Genomic DNA, 25,745 nt, shown 5'->3' on the forward strand with positions numbered 1-25,745 from the left:
TCTTCAAAACCTATTTTTCACATTCTTATCATTGGGATTTGTGAAATAATGTTTTTGCAAAGAGAAATTAGTCTCTCACATTGACAATAAAATGGAGGTTACAATCTTTTCCCCTTTTGTCTAACATTTGGAAACCCTAACAGAGCAATAGAGGAAAAGCTTGAGAAATCTTAGGGAACTACTAGAGATCACTGCCAGACTACACACGTGAGCTCGCTTAGAGGTAAGAGATGAGTTTATCGCAATTGGGGTTAGAATGAACATGTGTAGGGATCCTTAGGGGATCAAATTGGAATTTATTTTGAGATGTTTATTGAATTATATTTTTTCCTTTATGATTATAAATATGATATTGTTGTGTTTGACAGACCAATTGATATCTTGATGCAAATTGGTTGATAAAATTGAATGCTCTTGGTGTTTTCATGTTTTTAACCTAGGATTTTGATATGATTGTGTGAAATTGTTTGAGGGGTTTTACTCCCTGGGTTGTGAGAAACATTTTTGTATAATTTGTTTATGTTTTAGATAAGATTAGCGTGATAAATAGTTATATTGGGATCATGAAATTGTGTATAAGTGATAAATTGAGTATGTGATGAATTGTGAGATAACATGTTTGTTATACCCTAATTTTGTCCGGGGACTATCGTTCGTTGATCTTTTGATCCTCGCTAGTCGACTTATAGTGTTGAACACCAGTTACAGTGCAAAGCAAGGAGCCATTCAATGTTTTGATCAGGAAGGCAAAAGATACCAAGAAAGAAGGGCAAAATGGTCTTTTCACTACTACAATTTTTAGATATAACATCGGACGGTTAACATCGGACGGTTAACATCGGTTATTCACAAAACCGATGTTAACAAAAGCGTGGTGGCATTTTTGTAAATAAGTAGACTTAGTTAACATCGGTTTTTCTGAAACCGATGTTAACTAGTCGATATTAACATCGATTATTTTAATAACCGATGTTACTATGGAGTAGTTAACATCGGTTTTGGAAAAACCGATGTTAGTATACTACTGTTAACATCGGTTTTGTAAAAACCGATGTTATCGAGTCGATGTTAACATCGGTTTTAAGATGTTACGTAGTTGATGTTAACATCGGTTATTTTTAAAAAACCGATGTTGTTATCATTATATATTAAAATTCTGAAATTGCACAACCCGCGCGCTTGAGCCCTATCGTTCTTCTTCTTTCTCCTTCTGCCTGAGTTCGTCTTTGTCTCAAACTGGCTTGTGCTTCCGTGACTGCAACCATATTGTGGAGATCGTGTTTGTGGAGATCGTCTCTGCCACTTATCGATTGAGGTACGTCCTTTCGTTTTAACATTAGGTGTTCGTCGTTTTAACATTTGCTCACTTTTGCAGGTCGAAGAAAACTAGGAAAGGAAAGAGTCCCGGAAAGGGTACTCCCAGGGCGTTCTTGTTGTTTCTCCTTCTGCCTGAGTTCGTGTTTGTCGCAAACTGGGCTGCGCTTTCGTGACTGCAACCACATTGTCATGTTCGTGTTTGTGGAGTGCGTGTTTGGCACTTATCTTTTGAGGTACGTACTTTGGTTTTAACATTAGGCGTTCCTCGTTTGAACATTTGCTCACTTTCGCAGGTCGAAGAAAACTAGGAAAAATTCGAGTCCCGGAAAGGGTGGGACTCGATTTTGGAAGTCCATTGTGCTTGGCTTGAAGACTCCCAGGGAAGCCATTGAAGGTATGTCTCTGTTGTATGTTAATGATGAAAATCCATTGTTCAATGGTCTGTCTCTGTTGTGATGTTTCGAAACCCTAGTTAGACTAACTAATATGATTGATATTTGAGTAAGCTGAGACTAGGCAATATGATTATTTTTCCAAACAATATGTTTTGTTACCTGTTCATGTTTCTGTGAATTTGGAGATTTAAATTAGACTAAGACGATACTAAGTCATTATATTTGCTTACAAGTGCTATGAGACATGCTGGAGGGATTTCAAAATGGGGTCCCATTCTCCTGTCCAGTGTGGTGCCTTGTCTGATAAAGAGTGTAGTGGTTTGAGCTATGATGATGCTTGGAATGCATGTTTTTTTTTTTGGAAAGTAAAGATAATTTATATTAGAATAGATAAAGTATCAGATAGAGCTAATTTAGACTTAGGAATGCATGTTTTTCCTTTCCATTATGATGACCCTTAAGTCAGCCCACCAAGTAGAGAAGTATAGCTTTCTAGGCCCCTGACCCAAACCCCTCCAACCATTGTATTTAGAAAACAAAATCCTGTTCCAAAGTTGGTCTGGTTTTTTTTTGCATAACAAAAATTAATTATATTAATAATAGTTCAGTACTAGATGTACTGAAAATAACAAATAGATACAAAGGCAAATCCTGCCAAACCCAACTACTATAGATTTTTTTTGCTCAACAAATATAATTATATTCATATATATGAGAAAAGTACCAGAGGTACTTGAGATACAATTAGTTGGATGGCCATAATCTGGTTCCAGATCAGACTAAAATAGACTCTGATTAGGAACCAAAAAGGCTACACCCTGCCATAATTAAAATGAATTGCTAGTACAAAAAGCCTTTCTCCAGATTAAGATACTAGTACAAAAAGCCCTGTCTGATATTAGTAGACCATTGATTGAAGTGTTCTGCAAAGCCTTTCTCCAGATTTGACAACCATGTCCACAAAAGAAAAGACGCATCATCAATCAGTTTGTTGCTGTCCAAGGACTCATTGTTGAAGATAATCTTATTTCTTTTCTGCCATATTGTCCAAGTTACAACAAGCCACCAGCACTTCCATCTATTAATCCTTGTGCCACCAACCATTATGGAACCATGTTGGAGAAAATGTTGCTTTGGGTCAATCGGTAGAGCTGCTGAAATATTCAGCCAAGATAGTGTTTCCCACCACAAGGGGAGGATTTTGCTACAGTGAAAAAATAAATGCCCTGCATCCTCTTCCATATTTCCACAAAATGGACAGCTTCTATCCGCAACCTCTACTTGTCTCCTATACAAATTAACTTTAGTAGGCAGCCTATCTCTAAGAAGCCTCCAAGCAAAAACTGCAACTTTGCTTGGCACCTTTAAATTCCACAGCTCCTCAAATGCTCGATCCTTTTCCCCCTCAACTGCTTCCCTTGTCAATAATTTATAAGCTGACTGCACTGTGAATTTTCCACTTTGATCCTCCTTCCACACCCACTCATCCTTTCTATTTCTCTGTATTGTATTCGTCCCAATGTCCGTTAGGAAATTTGAAGCCATTGTTATCTCATTATCAAACAACGACCTCTTCCATGACAAGTTCCATTCCCATACATTATCCTTGAATTCTCCCAACTTCTGTATTATCTGATTCTGTTGTTGGGAGACTACATACAGTCTTGGATACTTTGTGATTAATGAGGCCTCACCTTGTATCCATTCGTCTTCCCAAAATTTAACCCTGTCCCCTCTCCCTACCTTCCACACGGTTCCTTTTTTGAGCTGCTCGCCCTGTTGTGAGGCTTGAAAGATTAGCTTTAGGTCCCTCCACCACAATGAATCTTTATTGCTGCCAGGTTCTTCTTCTAGACCCCTCCACCCTCCATATTTGGATTGCAAGACTCTTGCCCACAGCTGCCCTTCATGCTGGAATAAGTTCCACCTCCACTTACCCAACTACTATAGATAAAAGCACAGTAGCTGGATACCCAGCAATCAAACAACCCTACAACATTTCTTCCTTCAATCTAATAGCCCACTGATTAAAATGAGTACGAAAATCTTGCTCCATACAATTTAACCAAGACCAAGTGTGGAATAAAGCTTCATCCATGACTTTTTCGGGGCGAAAAGTCTGATTTTTGAATATCAGAGAATTTCTATGCTTCCAAGTAGTCATAGATAGAGCTACCCATAACACTTGCCATGTCTTGTCTACTGAGGTTTTCCCACTCCAATTAAAAAATTGCATAAAATGATATATCTAGGTTCAACGGGGAAAGGACCCACTCTATTGACCCAACTCAAAATGTCGCACCAAACATTCCTAGTTTTTTATACATGAATACATGACATGACCAACAGTTTCCTCTTCCGTATCACAGAGAGGAAAATTATAAGAAGGCAATTCCACATGTCTCCTCCTTAGATTATCCTTGGTAGGTAATTTGTTCTTGAAGATTCTCCAAGAAAACGCAGTTGGTCTTGGTGGAATTTTCAAACTCCAAATAATCTTGGAAGCGCTGTCTTCAGAAGCATGTTTGTCCTCAGCCTTTAAGAGATTGTAAGTTGACTTTGTGGTATAAGAACCACCAGAGTCAGAACTCCATAAAAGAAGGTCCCTACTTGAAGGTTGTATGTGAACATCTTCAATGTCTGCCATGAAAGCTGTCGCTGTACCAATTTGATGATCAAAGAGATTTCTCCTCCATTGGAATTTCCATTCCCATCTGTTATCAACTAAGAGGCCCATTGAGTTGATGGAGTGGTTGTTAGACAAGTGGCCTCAGATATCTTAAGAAGGGGGGGGTTGAATTAAGATATTCGAAACTTTTTCCCCTAATTAAAAATCTATCTTACTTTTTAATTAAGTTATGAATTCCCTTAATGACAATCTTCTTAAATATTAATTCAAATGAAGCAACTTGAATATGAATATAAAGCAATAATAAATAAAGGAGATTAAGGGAAGAGAAAATGCAAACTCAGTTTTATACTGGTTCGGCCACACCCTTGTGCCTACGTCCAGTCCCCAAGCAACCCGCTTGAGAGTTCCACTAACTTGTAAATTCCTTTTACAAGTTCTAAACACACAAGGACAACCCTTCCTTTGTGTTTAGAGATTCTTTACAACAAGAGACTCACAGTCTCTTAATCCCTTAGAGAATGAGAAGAAGAAGAGGAACAAATCTCTCTTGAAAGAGATGGATTTTACAGATTGAGCACTCAATTAATTCCTTAATGAATTGCAATTGAATTGGCCAAGGAATTCTTTAAGAGGATAAAATGAAATTGCTTTTTGAGAGGATAAACACTTTGTTGTTCTGAAAATCTCTGAGCAATTTCGTGTTTAAGTCACATATATATAGACCATTGGTGGTCATGAGTAAAGCCTTTGAAAAGTTGTGACTCTTGAAATTATTTTTCTGAAATTCCTGTCTGGTAATCGATTACAGCAATTGTGTAATCGATTACAGCTTTTAAAATTTGAATTAAAACGTTTACTAACTGCTGGTAATCGATTACCACAATTGTGTAATCGATTACAGCTTTTAAAATTTCGAATTCAAATTTTTATAGCTGTTATAAAACGTATTTGGCCACTGGTAATCGATTACATCCTCTGGTAATCGATTACCAGAGAGTAAAACCTTTGAAAAACACTTTTTATTTTAAATCACTTGGCCAAACCTTTGCTAATTCAATTAGGAATTCCCTTCCTAATATTCTAGTGATCATCTTGATGTTGTGACTTGTAATCTTGAAGTATTGTCTTGAATTTTAATCTTGAAAAGCCCATTTGCATCAATTGCAACACATCATCATGATCATCATCAAAACATCAAAGCCAATTGCATCTACAATCTCCCCCTTTTTGATGATGACAATACAATACCTGAAATCAAGATTCAAGCAAGCAACAAACAATTGTATATAGATAAAACGTGCATCCGTTTTCTCCCCCTATATTTCGGAATACATGATCACTTGATTTCTAAGTTTGTTAAGCTTTTTCTTAAGCTTTTGCTACAACCTTTTTCTCCCCCTTTGGCAACATCAAAAAGCCAAAGAACTCGGAAATCAACACAGTTATAACAATGGAGTAGCAAGATATAAGTATCAGAGTATTAAATCCAATAAGCCAAACTCATAATCAAGAAAATAATCAAACCAGAATTCAAATAACATAAAATGTCAACAACCACAAAATATCCAAGACTGAAACACAAGAAAAATAAGCAAAGTACTTAGCATAATAATGTAAATTCTAAGAAACTAAAAGCCAAAATACACGGCTTATAAAAGATAAATAAGCAGAATCTAAAATCTAAGAAGACGGAGGAGGTGGTGGAAGATCAAAACTCTGACGAATGTATCCGACATCCTCTTCAAGCTGTGTAAGACGAATGTCCATACCGGCAAAGCGTGAATCTAACGAGTCAAAGCGGTCACCAACATACGAACGAAGACCCCGTAATTCGGAGAGGACTTCATTCATGAGTGCGGAATCTTCACGTTGAGGGGGAGGTGAAGGAGTACGTTCATCTTGAGGAGGGAGTGCATCCTTCTTCAGCCATTGTCCATTCCGATCTTTACGATACCCAAAGGAGGTCACTGCTCCAGCACCAATTGCAAAGGAACGCTTGACTTGAACAAAGGGTTCATCATCAAGCGGAATTTGAAAATGACGCAAAAACAGAGTAATCAAATGTGGATAAGGAAGAGGTGCATTGGCCCGTAATGCCTTATGCATTCGGTACCGAACCAAATGGGCCCAGTCGATCTGACGACCGGTTAGAAAAGCCCACATAAGAATCAAATCCTCCTCAGAGGCTTGTGCTAAATTTGAAGACCGAGGAAGCAAAATCCTAACAATGATATAATGCATGATGCGATTATCAAAAGTTAATGACCCGGCCAACAATCTACCGGTCATGTCAGCTTGATCATTGCAGACCATGCGACGAGCATCATGACTCGAATAATCGAATTTCCAGTCATCAACAATGGTGCCCTCAAAAGGTGCACCTTGACTGGGTAAATGAGTCAAAGAAAAGAAAAGTGACTGATCAATGACCATAGAAGTACCATGCACCTCAGACATAATAATACCATCCTGAATTTTTAAATTGCAGTAGAAGACCTTTACAAGTTCAGGATAATATGGCAATTTAAATGACATGAAATCAACAAGACCAGAATTTTGAAACACTTGATAGCAATCAAAAGTTTCATCATTAAAGAACTCTACGTCTAGATACTTAGGGTCTAAGATTATTCTAGAAGAAAACTGAGAAAGGTACCGTAGACGTTGATCATCGGATGAAAACAATGTTGATGATCTTGGAGATGACAAAGAAGGAGGAATAGGTGCTGTGGGTGCTCCGGATGGGCCGTGACGGCGATGGGCAGCAGCGGTAGCGGTGGAGGATGATCCCTTTCTCTTCTTTGATGGCTCTGCCATTTGATGAAGTTTTTCTGGATTTTGATCGGTGGAAGTGAAAGAGGAGTGAAAAAGAGGAAGATTGGGCTTTACGGGACGTGATTTGGTGAAGAATTGAGTGAGAATCGAAGGTTTGAAGTTCTAGGTATGGAGGAAAACGTGGAGGAAGCTTTGGCTGCGCACGAGCTCAGATTTCGTGAGTATTTATAGAAGATGACGCATTGTAATCGATTACAGGTATTGGTAATCGATTACAGGCCCAATAAGCCTTCTGGTAATCGATTACAGGATGTTGTAATCGATTACAGGCTGCCTGTTCATGTGTAATCGATTACACTGGATGGTAATCAATTACCAGAGCCTATCCTAGGCTAGTTTCTAAGAGAATATCTATATTTATGCTCAAATACATCCTATATGTCTAATTTTCACTACTAATACACTAAATTCAATCATTCAATTACTATATACACAAGAAATCATAAATTCTATCATAAAAACAAGAATTCAAACAAGATCAACCAAAATAATCTACAATCAAAAGGTAAAAAGTAAATCAACCAATCAATCAACCAATCAATCAACCAATCAATTCCTATTTTTCTAAATCTCTTACATCTAAGAGACCTAATTCTCTTCTAATAGAGAAAAACACTTCCTTGGGGAGAGGTTTAGTGAAAATATCAGCAAGTTGATTCTTAGTATCAACAAATTCTAATACACAATCTCCCTTTAAGACATGATCTCTAAGAAAGTGGTGTCTAATCTCTATGTGTTTAGTTCTTGAATGTTGAACTGGGTTTTTGGATAGATTTATGGCACTGGTATTATCACACTTAATAGGTATGCGATCAAGAATGATGCCATAGTCAGATAATTGTTGCTTCATCCATAAAATTTGTGCACAACAACTACCGGCAGAGATATACTCCGCTTCAGCAGTAGATAAAGCAACACTGTTTTGTTTCTTACTATGCCATGAGACGAGAGCCGATCCAATAAATTGACAAGTTCCACTTGTACTTTTTCTATCAGTTTTAGATCCGGCAAAATCAGAATCAGAATATCCTATTAAGTTACATGTTGAATTTTTAGGATACCATAATCCTAAATTGATTGTTCCTAATAGATATCTCATGATTCTCTTTACTGCACTTAGATGTGATTGTTTGGGGTTGGATTGAAACCTAGCACACATGCATACACTAAACATAATATCAGGTCTACTAGCAGATAAATAAAGAAGAGATCCGATCATACCTCGATATTGTTTTATGTCTATAGACTGACCAGATTCATCTTTATCTAAGTAACAATTAGTGCTCATCGGTGTAGACATGTGTTTTGCACTATCCATCCCAAATCTTTTGATCAATTCCTTGCAGTATTTGGATTGATTGATGAATATACCTTCTTGAGTTTGCTTGATTTGTAATCCCAGAAAGTACTTTAGTTCTCCCATCATTGACATTTCAAATTCACTTTGCATATCAAGGGAAAACTCCTTGCACAATGAATCATTAGTGGATCCAAAAATTATATCATCAACATATATTTGAACCAACAAAATATCATTATGCCTTCTCTTTATGAATAATGTGGTATCCACTTTACCTCTGGAGAATTCTTTTTCAAGAAGAAAATTACTTAATCGTTCATACCATGCCCTAGGGGCTTGTTTCAAACCATAAAGAGCCTTTTGTAATTTATAAACATGGTTTGGTTTATCAGAAATTTCAAAACCAGGGGGTTGTTCAACATATACCTCTTCTTGAATTAAGCCATTTAAAAAGGCACTCTTAACATCCATTTGATAAAGTTTAAAGTTCATTATGGATGCATATGCCAAAAGCATTCTAATGGCTTCTAATCTTGCAACAGGAGCATATGTTTCTTCATAGTCTATCCCCTCTTCTTGATTATACCCTTTTGCTACTAATCTAGCTTTATTTCTAATAATTATCCCATGTTCATCTAATTTATTTCTAAAAACCCATTTTGTTCCAATGACAGGATAATTTTCAGGTTTTTCTACTAATTTCCATACATTGTTTCTTTCAAATTGGTTTAGTTCTTCTTGCATGGCAATGATCCAATTATCATCTACTATGGCTTCTTTTATATTTTTAGGTTCAATCATAGATACAAAAGCCATATTATTGCATAAATCTTTAAGAGAATGTCTAGTTGTTACCCCTTTTGAGATATCACCAATAATATTGTCGAGGGGATGATCTCTTGAAGTTTTCCATTCTCTTGGGAGTGCATCATTGGATTTGCCTTCTTCTGGAGGATCTTCATTGTTTCCTTTGTCATTTCCTTTAGAATCTTGTTCATGAATGTTCATATGTTCTAAAGAATCTGCAATGTCATCTAGCATATTCTTTGTTGACAATATAGCATAAGATTCATCAAAGGTAACATGAATGGATTCCTCTATATTCATAGTTCTCTTATTATATATTCTATATGCTTTGCTTTGTAAAGAATATCCAAGAAAAATGCCTTCATCAGATTTTGCATCGAATTTTCCTAGATTATCTTTACCATTATTAAGTACAAAGCACTTGCACCCAAAAACATGTAGATGAGAAATATTAGGTTTTCTACCGTTAAATAACTCATATGGGGTTTTCTTTAAAATAGGTCTTATCAAGGCTCTATTCATGATGTAACATGCAGTATTGACAGCTTCAGCCCAAAAATACTTTGGAAGAGAAGTATCATTTAATAAAGTTCTTGCAATTTCTTCCAATGACCTATTTTTCCTCTCAACAACTCCATTTTGTTGAGGAGTTCTTGGTGCAGAAAAATTATGTTCAATACCATGTTCATCACAAAATAATTCAAAATCTTTATTTTCAAATTCACCCCCATGATCACTTCTAATGGATGCAATCTTGAGATTTTTCTTGTTTTGTATGACTTTAGCAAGTTTCCTAAATGCATGGAATGAATCACTTTTATGTGTAATAAATAATGTCCAAGTATATCTAGAGAAATCATCAACTATAACTAAAGCATAGTAATTTCCTCCAAAACTCATGGTTCTAGATGGACCAAATAGATCCATATGCAATAACTGTAATGGTCGAGTGGTTGAAACAACATTTTTAGATTTGAATGAGACTCTTGTTTGTTTGCCCTTTTGACATGCATCGCATAATTTATCTTTTTCAAATTTCAATTTAGGCAAACCAACTACTAAATCCTTTGAAATTAATTTATTTAAGTGATCCATGTTTATGTGAGCAATTCTTTTATGCCATAACCATGGATCATCATCTTTACTTAGAAAGCAATGATTGTTTTCTTGTTTTATGCTTAAGTCTATCATGTAAACATTATTGACTCTATGTCCTACATGCTTTATATCAATGTCATGCTTATGTTCTATAAGACATTTCTGAGAATCAAATGATACTAGATAGCCTTTGTCACATAGTTGACTAACGCTAAGCAGGCTATGCTTAAGACCTTCAACAAGTAGAACATTTTCAATGGAGTTTGAAGAATTTGTACCTATTTTACCCACTCCAAGAATTCTACCTTTGTTGTTGTCACCATATGTTACATGCCCGCTTTTCTTTGGAGATATGTGTGTAAAATTTGATGCATCTCCAGTCATATGTTTTGAGCATCCGCTATCTGTGTACCACTTCTTTCTCAAAGATACCTGCATAATCAAGTTTTTGACTTAGGTACCCAAATTTTATTGGGTCCTTGCATGTTAGTATTAACTGAGGATCCTTTTGGGACCCATATCATTTTAATATTACTGTAATTTTTCTTGAAGTAGCAAGTTGATATGCCATGTCCTCTTCTTCCACAGTAAAAACAAGTGATAGAATTAGAATTACATTTTTGTGTGGAAGTGGAAAAGTTTTTATGAACCTTTTGTAGTTTTTCAGATTTATACCCTAGTCCATTTTTATTAGACACATATCTTTGTTTACTTAATATAACATCTAAATTATTTCTACTATATGAAAATTTTGCAAGTGAATTTTTTAACTCTTTAATTTCTTTTACATATTTATCACAACAACTACAAGAATCTGTTATTTTCTTGTCATTTATAGTGGAGATATTAACTTTTTCATTTGTTTTAGAGATTGAAACTTCATTTCTAAGAAGATCTAATTCTTTGTTTAATTTTGAAATTTCATTTTCTAAATTTGAAATTGTTTTCTTTGATGATGAAACTAATTTTGCAAGTTTAATTGATTCTTTATGCAAATCAGCAAATGCATCTTGCAATTCATCAAAAGAAATAGATAAGTTGTTTGAAGATGTTACCTCTTCATCACTTTCGTAACTTTTTGCCATAAGGCAAAGATTTATCTCTTCATTTTCAGAATCATCAGAGGATTCCAAATCATTTTCATCCCATGTGATGTATGCTTTCTTTAGTTTCTTCTCACTATGATTTTTCTTTTCAGATTTTTCCATCTTTTTCTTGAAGATGGGACAATCAACCCTCAGATGTCCAGGCTGATTGCATTCAAAGCATTTTAGAGTAGAGGATGAATTTTCTGTCCTTCTCTTTGATTTAAAATTTGGTCGCCTCTGATTTCCTCTTACTTTAAGAAATTTGTTGAACCTTTTTACAAAGAAACTTAGATCATCATCATCATCAGCATCATTATCCTGATCACTTTCTTCTTGAATTGAGGATGATGCTTTAAGAGCAATTCCTTTCTTTTTCTTGTCATTTTCTTCATTTTGGTGCAATCTCAATAGTTCCATCTCGTGTTCCTGCAACTTACCAAATAAAGTGGCAAGAGACATGTTAGACAAATCTCTTGATTCAGAAATAGCCGTTACTTTGGGTTGCCATTCTCTACTTAAACATCTTAGCACCTTGTTTATAAGATCTTCATTTTGAAATTCTTTGCCTAAGGCTGCTAGATGATTTACTATATGTGTAAATCTCTTTTGCATACTCTGAATATTTTCATTTGTATTCATTCTAAATAATTCATACTCATGAGTTAGTGCATTTATCCTAGATCTTTTAACATCTGTAGTTCCTTCATGTGTTAATCGAAGAGTGTCCCACATTTCCTTAGCACTCTTGCAATTTGAAACTCTGAAATATTCATCCATTCCTAGGGCAGATGTTATTATGTTTTTGGCTTTTAGGTTGTATTGTACTCGTTTTCTATCCTCTTCAGACCATCTATCTCTAGGTTTTTCTATGGTTATGCTTTCACTTGATGAACTACCATCTATTGAAACTCTTTCTACTGTGGTGGGTATATAAGGCCCTATTTCAATGGCTTCCCAGATATTTAGATCTATTGCCTCGATAAAAATTTGCATTCGGGTTTTCCAGTAGTGGTAACCCTCTCCATTAAAGATTGGAGGTCTATTGATAGAATTCCCTTCTGGAAATAAGGAATTTGCTGAGGCCATCTTTTTCTTGAAGCTTCTAAACTTTGTACAAGAATGAAGCTCTGATACCACTTGTTAGACAAGTGGCCTCAGATATCTTAAGAAGGGGGGGGGTTGAATTAAGATATTCGAAACTTTTTCCCCTAATTAAAAATCTATCTTACTTTTTAATTAAGTTATGAATTCCCTTAATGACAATCTTCTTAAATATTAATTCAAATGAAGCAACTTGAATATGAATATAAAGCAATAATAAATAAAGGAGATTAAGGGAAGAGAAAATGCAAACTCAGTTTTATACTGGTTCGGCCACACCCTTGTGCCTACGTCCAGTCCCCAAGCAACCCGCTTGAGAGTTCCACTAACTTGTAAATTCCTTTTACAAGTTCTAAACACACAAGGACAACCCTTCCTTTGTGTTTAGAGATTCTTTACAACAAGAGACTCACAGTCTCTTAATCCCTTAGAGAATGAGAAGAAGAAGAGGAACAAATCTCTCTTGAAAGAGATGGATTTTACAGATTGAGCACTCAATTAATTCCTTAATGAATTGCAATTGAATTGGCCAAGGAATTCTTTAAGAGGATAAAATGAAATTGCTTTTTGAGAGGATAAACACTTTGTTGTTCTGAAAATCTCTGAGCAATTTCGTGTTTAAGTCACATATATATAGACCATTGGTGGTCATGAGTAAAGCCTTTGAAAAGTTGTGACTCTTGAAATTATTTTTCTGAAATTCCTGTCTGGTAATCGATTACAGCAATTGTGTAATCGATTACAGCTTTTAAAATTTGAATTAAAACGTTTACTAACTGCTGGTAATCGATTACCACAATTGTGTAATCGATTACAGCTTTTAAAATTTCGAATTCAAATTTTTATAGCTGTTATAAAACGTATTTGGCCACTGGTAATCGATTACATCCTCTGGTAATCGATTACCAGAGAGTAAAACCTTTGAAAAACACTTTTTATTTTAAATCACTTGGCCAAACCTTTGCTAATTCAATTAGGAATTCCCTTCCTAATATTCTAGTGATCATCTTGATGTTGTGACTTGTAATCTTGAAGTATTGTCTTGAATTTTAATCTTGAAAAGCCCATTTGCATCAATTGCAACACATCATCATGATCATCATCAAAACATCAAAGCCAATTGCATCTACAGTGGTTCTGCTGAGTACTCACTTGGTACAATGCTGGGTATTTGTCTTGTAGGGTTAAGTCTCCTTCTCTCCATTTATCCTTCCAAAACCTAATCCGGACCCCATCACCCACCTTCCACCTCATATTATTGATGAGACTGTTGCTGGAAAACAACTCTTAGATCCTTCCACCAAGGGGAGAAGTCTACACAACACAAGTGATCTCCTCTTCTTTAAAAGGTTTTACCATGCTATCCTTTTGAAAAGCAGATAAGACACTGAAATGTACTCCATCTAGGTTAGGTCTTTGAAGCTGAGGTTCATGGAATCTATTTTGAAAGTGCTGTAAAACCTCAACCTTAACCAAGAGAGGGTCTTCAACCCAAGAACCATCAATCAACAAACCCCTGATAGCATTTCTCCTCCTACTGTAATTGATTAGTTTGTGGAAATATGAACTATTGCTGTCCCCCTCTTTAACCCATCTACTTCTAGCTTTCTGTCTCAAGATACATTCATGGAGATTAGCCTTTTCCCATTGCTTAGATTGAAGTTCCTTCAGCTGCTTGATTTGTTGCTCCGAAGGCTGAGATGACATAGAATTCTCCAACTCATTCATATTCTGTTGGAGGTGCTTTATTTGAGTATATATATCTGCTAAATTCTCCTTACTCCACCTTTTCAACCTGTGTTTAAGGTTCTTAAGCTTGTTTTTTTAAGGCAAAGCCCCCCCACCCCATGGGCTGATAAGCAGACCAGCAATCCTTCACCACTTGCTGGTAGTCCTTCATCTTTAACCAGACATCAAAGACCTTAAAAGGCTTAGGGCCCTAGCCAATGATCTTGGATTTTAGGATAATAGGGCAGCCATCAGAATAGTTCCTCTCGAGGTTGAATTGATAGCTATCAGTCAATGAGCTTGGAATGCATGTAGTAATCAAAATCGGAACCATTTTCATCATTTGGTTGGTTTCCTCAAGTTGAGTCACAATGCAAAGCATCCATGGTGATGTTTGATCTGTCTTTACTTGTCAAGGAAGCTGCAAAAATTTGTCAAGGTTATAAGATTGTTGTGCTGTTCTAGAAACTGCACTGCATCAATTTGGTGGCTTTCATACTAGTTCTATTAATCAATTTAAATCCTTTTCATATTACAAAAATGAATTTAATCATTAACTTTTAAAATTTTCAATTTAGTTTGAGAAATTAATATTTAGGTAAATTTATCCTTAATATTGAAAAATAAAGTTCTGAACCAGTCAATTTGGTTGCCTGATACACACCAACTTGGAGACCAAATTGCTTAAGTTAGTTACCAAATTTGATTGATATTTATTTGTGATCATAATAACATTTTTACTTGTAGCTGCATTCAATATTGTCATAAAAAATTAAACTGAATTCAAATGGGTATAATTATTTATTGCTTCACTAATAGCTTCTTTGTTCATATGTTACAACCACTGGAATATCTCAACCTCTATCCTTCGTACAATCTGTTCCTTCTAGTGAAAAAGTGAGGTGAGTTTATATTTCCTTTTTTTTTTGTCTTTATCTATGTTAGTTTGTTATATATTTTATATTTTATATGTTTGAGTTTTAAACGTGTAAAAAATAGAAATAGAAAGGTCTGCTGATTGCTTATTAAATACAAAGTAGGGTATTTTGCTTGTAGAGTTTTTTTAAGGCAGAAAATATAATATATTATTAAGATAATGTAAGCAGTACAAAGGGTAGTGAATGAAAGGAAATACAAAGAACCTCTGGTGCTGCCCTCCAAAGGAAAACCCAAACTAACCCAACAGGAAAGGCAACCCCACATAGATTAACCAAAGGAGTCCGATATGTTGGAAGACCAGTGGTTAAAACTAGTGTTGAAGCCTTTGTCTCTAGGTTTTAGCCAAGACCAAACTAGAAACATAGCCTCTTCCATGACTTTAGAGGAATCAAAAGGATTTCCTTGAAAGATCAGGAGGTTCCTATGCTGCCATATAGCACTAGTTAGAGCAACCCACCACCCACACCAGCTGCTATCATTTATGTCTGCACCAAACCCATCACAAAATTGGGCAAAATGGCTTGTTGGGGAAGCTGGAAGAGGTCCTACAGCCTGAATCCATCTCATGGATTCCCACCACAGGCCTATTTTCCTTTTACAATTAAAGAGGAGATGACCCACTTCCTCCTACACTTGACCACAGAGAGGACAAACAGCCTCTTGGATAGCCACATTTCTTCTTAAGAGATTACCCTTAGTGGGGAGCCTGTCCTTGAGGAGCCTCCAAGTGAAGACATACCCACATTTCTTGGATAGCCACATTTCTGATGATAAAGCTTCCTCAGGTCCCTCCACCAGTAGGAAAATCCCCTTTTCTCTCGTCCAAACTGGAACTCTGTCCAACCTCCATATTTGGAGTTAATGATTCTAGCCCATAAATGCTGCTGACCAGAAGCTAAGGCCCATATCCATTTGCCCAACAAAGCTACATTGAATTTAGATATTTCTTTAATCCACAGACCCTCTTCATTAGTTATTACAGTTGCAGTTAAGAGCATCCTCAGTTGTCAAATTATAAAGCATGATACACCTTGGAGCTGGCCACTTACAGCACTAGTGAAACATATTCATCCATAACAAGTGGGCGGGTATAAAGAAAACTAGGAGGGAATGTAGGAGATTAGAGGCTGTTTTGGGCAGTGTGCAAGGGAAGTGTAATCAGTACATAGAGAGAGTGGCTTGTAACAACCTGTCCACATGGCATCTAGGGCCAGGAAACAAATTTGAGTAATGGGAATGGGATAAAGGGAGAAGAGTGGAGAGGGGAAAGACAGAGAACTGTGAGTGACATTTGGGAAGGGAGGAAGCCCACCCACCACCCCTCCAAGTACCTGCACTGTTTCTATTCCTGTTTTATAAGTGTAAGTCTGTTTCTGTGAATGTCGTTCTGTATTGAGGGACTTATTCCCATTTCATGCAGTCAAATACTTGGGCTCCTTCTTATCAATCAGATTCATTCAAATTTATTCTAATTCATTAACAGTCTCATCGTCTGGCATTTCCTTTGGGCATTTTGTAATATTCCTGTAATCACAAAGAGACAAATTCTGTTAGTAAGGAATCATAATAAATAGCCATGTAATAAAGCAAGTGGGAAATCAATGAAAAACACAGAATTCCTCTCCTTCTTAGTTCTTCTGCTTCTTCTTCTTCTTGGGGGAGCAGGCCCTTGAAGCCAGTAGCCCTGCTGGTTCTATCAAAGTGCCTCTAGCGTCTTGTCAAATTCTATAGGGAGAGGAACATGCTTGGGAACTGGTGCATCATTCTCAATCACCTTACATCTGTAATCATTTGGAACACCCCAAGGATCCCACTCTACACTCCAAAATATACATTGAATATATGCTAATAAATTTTGTAATAATTGATGCAAATACATTCCAAGGTATGCATTGAACAATTGTCTTTGTTTTCATAAATATTTGTATGAATGCAGAATGCAAGACAAATAAAGGACTATTTGTTGTGAGCAAGTCAGGATTTTTTGTTTTCACATTTACTACAAAAATGTTACTCTATGTCCTATTCTCAAAAATTTGAATTAGAGTGAAAACGATGTTGTCAAAAAAGAATCCAAAAAGGTTACAATTTATTATTCAAAAATAGAGGATCTAGTGAAAACAATTTATCTCTCATAACACAACTCGAAACAACACTGCCATCGTTCTGATTTAGCAATCTTAAGATACCATCTATTCCGCCAACAACTAATGTTGATGTGTCACTATGCATGTGCTATAAGGAGTATATAACATTAGGACTCACTCGGTTGCTCCACAGCAGTTTCGTAGTTCTTCATGAAGTGAATAAACAAGTTTGAGAAACTCATAAGACAGGAGATTCAACTGTGCTGGAGATAGGAGATTCGGCTAAAGTTGTGATAAAACAAGACATGAAGGGAAGAAGGCATAAATATGGGTTTAACAACAACAAACGTGAGAAGGCAGAGAAGAAAAGGGTGGTGGATGATGGAAACTGGCGACAAACATCAGCTGGATGAAGTCCTATGAAGATCCTCCTCATTCTCAAAGAGGGGAACAAGCAACAATTTTAAGGTTGCACATTCAGGAACTAAAGAATTCAAAATAGCTAGTATTAAGAGGGATTTGTTTTTGGGATTCAGAGCACCAAGAGCGGATACGCAAGAAGCTTGCACTTGAGGAGGGAAGGATATTTGCAGCTAATGAACAACTTTCTTAACTATTTGTCCTTCAGATTTTACTATTTCTTTTTGCTAATATGTAAATATAAATAGTATAAGGCTATGGCGTAAAAACATGGTCTATATTTACTTCTAAGATTGTTAGGGGTAAAAAAGACCATGTCCATAAGCCATAGCCTTATACTATTTATATTTACATATTAGCAAAAAGAAACAGTAAAATCTGAAGGACAAATAATTAAGAAAGTTGTTCATTAGCTGCAAATATCCTTCCCTCCTCAAGCGCAAGCTTCTTGCGTAGCCGCTCTTGGTGCTCAGAAAATCCCAAAAACAAATCCCTCATATTACTAGCTATTTTGAATTCTTTAGTTCCTGAATGTACAACCTTCAAATTGTTGCTCGTTCCCCTCTTTGTTTTTTGCAAAAAAGAAAATCAATATCAAAGAAAACATGGATGAAGTCCTAAGGATGCCATGTACATGTGTATTTCTAAAGATATAGTATTTATATTCCATCAAGCATACATTGACTGTTGATTACATGTAATAGACTTTTTATAACATGGTTGCCCCAAATCACAATTAAAAAGCACAACTATCAATCTTTCGAAGTCCTTTGGTTAATTTGTCTTGTCTCCTTCTGTGGTGGGGTTTTGTTTAATAATATTATACTTTTGCCTTCCAAAAAAAACTTATGACTGATCCTCTTTTCATTAATCCCATTTTGTATGTTATTGTATAAAAGATCATGGGTTCTCCACCTGCCTCCACTCTTCCTCCTCCTCCTCCTCCTTCTCCTCCTCCTCCTCCTCCTACTTCGGACGCATCGGCTTCGCCGTCTACCGTGAAGCGGACATGCAAAGCCTCACGTCTACGATCGTTGTCCACTAGACCACCTGGTGCGGAGAGACCAGTGGTGCATGTTGATCCTGCTACCAGGAAGGCCGACGGTCCCCACAGGAAGAAATTAAGAACATATTTGGGGATTGTGGCGCGTGATAAGGTGGACATCACCTACGAGAACTAGAAGGAGGTCCCTACTGCTTAGAAGGACCTGATTTGGGAGGATATTCAGGTATTTCTCTTTTCTTATTTGATTTTGTTTAATTAATAGCCAAAAAATACATTATTGTAACAAATAAACTTTATTTGATGTTGTCAGGTGGAATTTGATATCCTAGAGGCTTCTGACAGTAGGACAAAAAGGAAGTTACTACAGACCGTGAGGGAGAGATGGAGGCAGTTTAAATCAGGCCTCACAAGGAAATGGGCCCTTGCAGCCGATCAGGACGGTGTCGAGGACACTGTCTGTGAGAAATACGACATCAGCAAGGAAAAGTGGGCCCAGTTTTGCCAGACTCGTAGAGACCCTTCTTGGGAGGTATGTTCCTTGCCATTTAAGTTGTTTTTCATATTAAACATGATGTTGTTATACTTCATTCTACCCATTTCAAACATTATTGTTTAAGCATGAAGGCACAAGCCATCCAGAAGTAGAATACTGCCCCCACGTTTTGTCTCGTGGGGGTTATGATTATTTGGAGCAGAAGCTCCTGGCTGGGAAGACGAAGAAGAAGCTGGAGGAAGCTGCACAGTCAGGAAGCATTGATGGTGTCATCGACCCTCCATCCCCGGTCAGTCGCCACGTGAAGTGGAAGATGGCCCGCACGAAGAAGACAGGGGAGATGACGACTGAGGCCGCAAAGGAAATCGCTGAGAAGATTGTAAGTCATTTTCAAATAACCATTACAATTATGTTTCAATATTTTGAGAATGCCATGTACCACTCTGTGTTTTCTGTGCAGGATTCATTTGAGGAGCAGGCCTCATAGGGATCGTTCGTCCCCCATGGACGTCAGGATGTTCTCGCTGCTGCTATTGGACGTCCGGAGCACCCTGGATGTGTCCGTGCTGCTGGAGCCGGTGTCACCATCAAGCAATACTTTGGATCGGCTCCACGGACGTCCCGCAATGCTTCCTCCCTGCCTCCTGAAGAATTACAACAGTTGACCCAGCAGATCAGGGACCAGCTAGAGGAGTCCATCACAAAGAAAGTGACGAGGCAGGTCATGGCATCCTTCAGCCAGCTTTAGTCGCAGATGCAATCTCAGGGACTTGCAGTGCCTCCCGAGCCTTTGGTTGGTCCCTCCGATCCTCGAGTGAGCACAAAGGGGAGTTGTGTTGATCCCTCAGGAAACGATCCTGAGACGGGTGACTCTGACAGGTGTGGCTTGTACATAGAAGCAGATCCTGCCCACCTGGTTGCCATGGGGAGAGTTTATGAGGGATCTACTGTTGTTCATAACACTCCTTTGTTGCTTGGCCAAGTAAAGGTGAGTGTGGAGGAGGTTACAGATGCAGATGCTCCAGTTCCTGTACCCACTGATGAGGTTTCCTTAGTGGGGCAGGCACTTCACACCTTCCTTGCTTGGCCGACACATCTGGTCAAGTCTTTATCACAGCAGGTACTTATTGTCCTTACTATATGTTTCTTCTTTTTAAATTAATTCATTAAGCGTGCCTCAAATTAGGCTATTTAACTTTGTTTCATGAACAGGTAGCTGCGTCTCCGGCAAAACCACCTCCGAAGCCCGATCTGGAGGTTGATGATCCGCTTTATCTGATGAGATTGACCATCCCAGAGCTTTTCTTGAGGCCTTATAAGGTTAGATGGGATGCCATCGTGTTTGGGGTCTTTAATCCAGATTTCCCCCTCTACATAAAGCATGAAGACCTCTCCGAAATCGCACACGGTGGTCAATGTCTCAGCATATCAGTGTTACAATTGTGGATTCTGTAAGTCTTTATATAAAAGGCTTTTAATTACCTAAGTTATGGCTTTCAATTCATAAATATTTAACTTTGACTTAACATAAACAGGCATCTCACTGAAACATGTATGCGAGTGGGGAATTCTGATATCTATGGATTCCTCGAGCCATAGTCCATTTAGAGGTCTGGGCAATCGCAGTTTGAGTCTGAAAGTTACATAAAGAGTTGGATGTAGAGTTCACAACGCGATGTCTATCTTGGAGCCTACCTAAATGGGTAAGTCACAAAATAACTAAATTTAATTAATGTTTACTAATGTACTAACCCATTTTAGGTTCCACTGCAGCGGACACTGGCAGATGGTGGTCATCCTGTCCAAGGAACACCTAGTTGTCTGGTTTTGTTCATTGCATAACAGGCCAGACAACTACCTTAAGGGGATTATTAATAGGTTAGTGTTCTTTTCAATACATTTGCATTGTAATACCTCAATGTACAACACCAGTTTTTAATTGTTACTCATATGGAACAGTGCTATCAAGGGTCTTGATGATGCTCCACAGCCTAAATCAAAGGCTTCTGCTAGGTGGATTGTCGTCAAGGTACGTCATTTACATAAAACTTCCACTTATATATATTTCTTTGTGTCTGTACACTAGTTGTTTAATTAATATCCAAATTTCATTATGTATTTAGTGTAATAGACAAAAAGGAAGTACTGAGTGCGGCTACTATGTGATGCACTGGATGTCCACCATCATTTTAGGATCTTTTAGGAATAATTGGGAAGCGGTAAGTTTATTTCAAACAAAATCAATTTATTTATAATTTGTATTACATTATTAACTTATTATGATTTATTTCATCATGCAGTATTTTAACGATCCTAGACCATTGGAGCCAGAGAGATTAAAAGCATTGCGGATCCAGTGGGCACAGTTTTATCTCCGAGTTAGAGATCAAGCCTAGGATTTAGGGACATTATCTTTAGCTTTAGTTTACTTTGGTTTAACATTTTTTACATTTTCTATGTAACATGAACATTGAATTCATTTGATAATTGTTCTTTATGATAAATCAATTATTTGATGTTTATTATCATTAAAACTGCTTGAAAGTAGAATAAAATGTTTATTTGCTGTGAATTGGATCTGAAATTGCATTTGACAGGTACAATTTTGGGTTTACTGTAAAAACAGAAAGTATATATATAAAAAAATACTTGAAAACAACATCGGTTATTAACAAAAACCGATGTTAATATCATAAACAACATCGGTTATTTACAGAAACCGATGTTGATATGAACCTTAACATCGGTTGTAAGAGATAACCGATGTTGACGTTTGTATATTAACATCAGTTATTTGTGTATAACTGATGTCAGCGTTTGTATTTTAACATCGATTATTTGTAGATAACTGATGTCAACTCTTGTACATTAACATCGGTTAGTTATAAATAACCGATGTGAACATTTGAATATTAACATCAGTTATGTACACATAACCGATGTTATATACAAAGAACTACACCAAATAAGTGTATGCATCATGAACATTGACATCAGTTTTCTAGCAAAACCGATGTTAATGGAATATATTAACATCGGTTATCGTAGGAAACCGATGTTAATGTATTACATATTAACATCAGTTTTACTAGAAAACCGATGTCAACGTTCATCATGCGTACACTTTTTTTGTTGTTGTTCATTGTGTTTAACATCGGGTATTTAGAGAATCGATGTTGTCATATACATGTTAACATTGGTTCTCCAAAACCGATGTTAACATTGATACATTCAACATCGGCACTTTCAACATCGGTTTTAGAACTGATGTAGAATGTTCTAAATAACCGATGTTGAAAGTGTATTTTCTAATAGTGTTTCCTTGGTTTTCCTAGACACTAGCTCACCCAGGCTAGCCTCTAGCTCACTTGGGCCACCAAATGACTTCAAGGTTAAGAAACTAGCTCGCTTGGGCGAGCTCATGACTTCAGGACTAAGCCTTAGCTCACCTGGGTGAGCTGTCATTGCCCCAAGTGACCCTTTTCCTATAAATAGGCGAGCTAGGGAGGCTGAGAAGGGGTTCCAAGGTTCAGAAGTGGAGGGAATTGAGAGAAGAGAGAAATAAGAAGAAAAAAGAAGAGGAAATGAAGCCGAGGCGCTACCGAATCGTGATCGAGATCATTCACTACGTCATTTTCTTGTTCTATGTTCTTCGTGCGACCGTCAGTTAGTTTTGTTTTTAAGGATTAAATGTGATCTATGTACCCTTAGGGGTCCCCCTTGTTATTATGTGCATATTCATCTTCTCCATCTATCATTGGCGATCTCATTTTTCTTTGTAATGTTCAATTTTAACCGATTACTAGTGTTGTAAAGTCATCTTTAAAGAGATTGAAAGTTAAAAAACAAAACCAAGATAAAACCAACTCATAACTAACTTCTTTTTATCAAATATCACTGGAGATTGTTTCAAGGTTCAACGCCTTAACGATTCTCTCCACTTTTCAAAATTTAAAACATCGTTTCAAGGTCCAACTCCTTAAACGACTTTTTGTTCACAATTAAAAAGAATCTTTCAAAAACATAAAAATCAATTTAATACACAAACATTATGACTTAAAGAACTACATAGGTCTAAATTCCTCATCGCTCCTGAGGATACATAGGAGCAAGGGCAACACCCTTGTCGACCCAAAAAAATAAAAATATAAAAAGGAAAAAGAAAATAATTCTGAAGTCACATTGTGCAAACTTGATTAAAGGCTTCCGTCCCTTGTGATGGGTGCATGGGGTGCTAATACCTTCCCCATGTGCAAATAACTCCCGAATCCTTATTTTCAAAATTCGCAGACCCCTTTTTGGTTTTTCTAACATTTTCCTCAAATAAATGTTGGTGGAGACTCCACTCATTTTCTCCCCTAGAGATGAACGCTTTGGCTTATCTATTTTGCTTTTGCCATCTCATTGAAGGGTAGGTTGCAACAATGTTGCTTTGATATTATAACATTGTTATTGGGATTGAGTATAAGTGCAAAGTTGAATATATGTTGATTTGTGAGATACACGTAAACATGTGATGGTGGATTGTGATGTTGTGATATGTTAAAATTGTGGACATGAAATTTGGTTGTGAATAGGTGTGTGGTTAACACTTGATGTGTCAAGACTTATGTTGTGAGTTGTGAATTATAAAATAACTCGACTGGTGTAGGATTCCTAGTTAGGAACCTAAAGTATTAAATTGTAGTGCAATGTGTTAAATGTGTTTGAAACACAAGTGTGAGGTCATGAGTATTGTATAATTCATTAATAGTGTATGCGTGCAAAAATTGTTAAACCTTCAGTTTTCAACAGAATATTGAAGGCCCACCCCCAAATTTTGAAAAGAAAATATCAAGGAAAGAGCATGAAGATAAGGAAATGATATTTGACAATTTCGAATTTGGTTTGAGGATTCCCTAGAGGCCATTTGTGGAGTAATTTCGATATTACCCACAATGTATGTTGAAGACTATCAAAGTAGGAACACACTGAGCGATTATGCTAGGGAAGATTATTTCAATGACTCTTCTCTAAGCCCAAATATAGTTTTGCTTATGTAGGTTTCCTATTTTACTCCTTGTCAGAATGTTGCGGTTTTCGATCCTCCTACTGATGATATGAGGTGTCACATGAAGCAACTTCACTTGACAACTATGGTAGAAGACCAAATCATTAACAAGATTTTGGTGGATGGAGGGACTGTATTCAGCATCTTACCAAGATCTATGCTGCAAAGGTTTGGTATAAATATAGAAGATTTGATACCTCAAAATAAAGTGGTGTCAAATTTCTGTGGGAAGTCCTCAGATTCTAAAGGGGTAATCAATTTAGATGTTTTAGTGCGTAATAGGAGAATACCTACAATGTTTCTAGTGATTTGGAAGATATATGTCATCAAAATCATCTTGGTGTTCCTTTTCCCATTGAAAAACAACCTCACTCTTTAATATGAGTAATAGAGAAAACATCTTAGTTTGTCCTGATAAGTTAGAAATGAATATTCTATGAAAATTCACCTCACCCAACAATAATTAAAGTTGCTTTTTATTCTTTGGAAGGAAAATCTCCAAAATGGCTTTTGCCTTATTTTTATCTAGGTTTAAATGCAATTTTGGTCCCCTTATTTTTTAAAATATGCAATTTTGGTTCCTCTATTTTAAAATAGAGACATTAGTCCTCCATTTTTGTAAAATATACAATTTTGGTCCTTCCATTAAATTTAAAAAGCGTTGATCAATAAGAAATTAACTTGATATGGTCCAAATTTAGTTATGTGCCACAAGATAATTTGTTTTTTCTATGTCATAGTCAATGTTAATCTCTTAACAGTCAACACTTTCAATTTGAGGGAAAGGCTAAAATTACAAATTTCACAAAAGTAGGGAACTAAATGTGTCTATTTCAAAATAGGGGACTGAAATTGCGGATTTTAAAAAATAGGGGGACTAAATGTCCCTATTATAAGAGGATCAAAATTGTAGATTTTAAAAAACAAATGGACCAAAATTGCATTTAAGTCTTATATCTATTTCAATTCCTTTTTGATGGATAACAAAACACAAGAGTTCACCTGCAGACACACAAAAAACACATTTTGAAGGATTTATTTTTAATCCATATATACTTGCATAAGTTTGACAATTAAATAATGAAAAATTAAATTCATGGCTCTCTAATAAGTCGTACTAGCATTGTTTTAGACCAAATAGCATAATTGTCCATTATTAAGTTCCTATTGCTCCTTGGCATTGAAAAATAGTTTTTGATGTATCTTGTTCAACAATGTAAATTTGGTTATATAAACCTGAGTACTCATATAATAAACTCATAGTTACAACCTTACTATCAAAATGAAGTAGAAAAAGGTTCCAATCTGGATAAATTGTTGATGTAATTCAAGGAAACAACTAAAGGTTGGTGAGCTGGCAGAAGAAGTGACTCAATTTATGTCCAGACGAGAAAAATACTTTGTAGAGGTTGAAGCTCAAGAGGAAAGCCCTGTAAAAGAGCATGAGTC

General features: G+C 36.5%; 1 protein-coding gene across 1 annotated transcript; it reads right to left on the bottom strand.

Annotated features, from left to right (window-relative positions):
• Window positions 1-2,585: 2,585 nt before the first annotated feature.
• LOC114386113 lies at window positions 2,586-12,507 on the bottom strand (the record flags this gene model as incomplete). Its single annotated transcript, XM_028346116.1, has 5 exons — window positions 2,586-3,623; window positions 7,757-9,016; window positions 9,338-9,394; window positions 9,551-10,792; window positions 11,947-12,507. Coding segments are annotated over 5 exons (4,158 nt in total), but the record flags the coding sequence as incomplete, so codon positions are not given.
• Window positions 12,508-25,745: the final 13,238 nt, after the last annotated feature.

This window comes from Glycine soja, chromosome 15, assembly GCF_004193775.1.
Source record: "Glycine soja cultivar W05 chromosome 15, ASM419377v2, whole genome shotgun sequence".
In the NCBI taxonomy this organism is placed as follows: Eukaryota; Viridiplantae; Streptophyta; class Magnoliopsida; order Fabales; family Fabaceae; genus Glycine; species Glycine soja.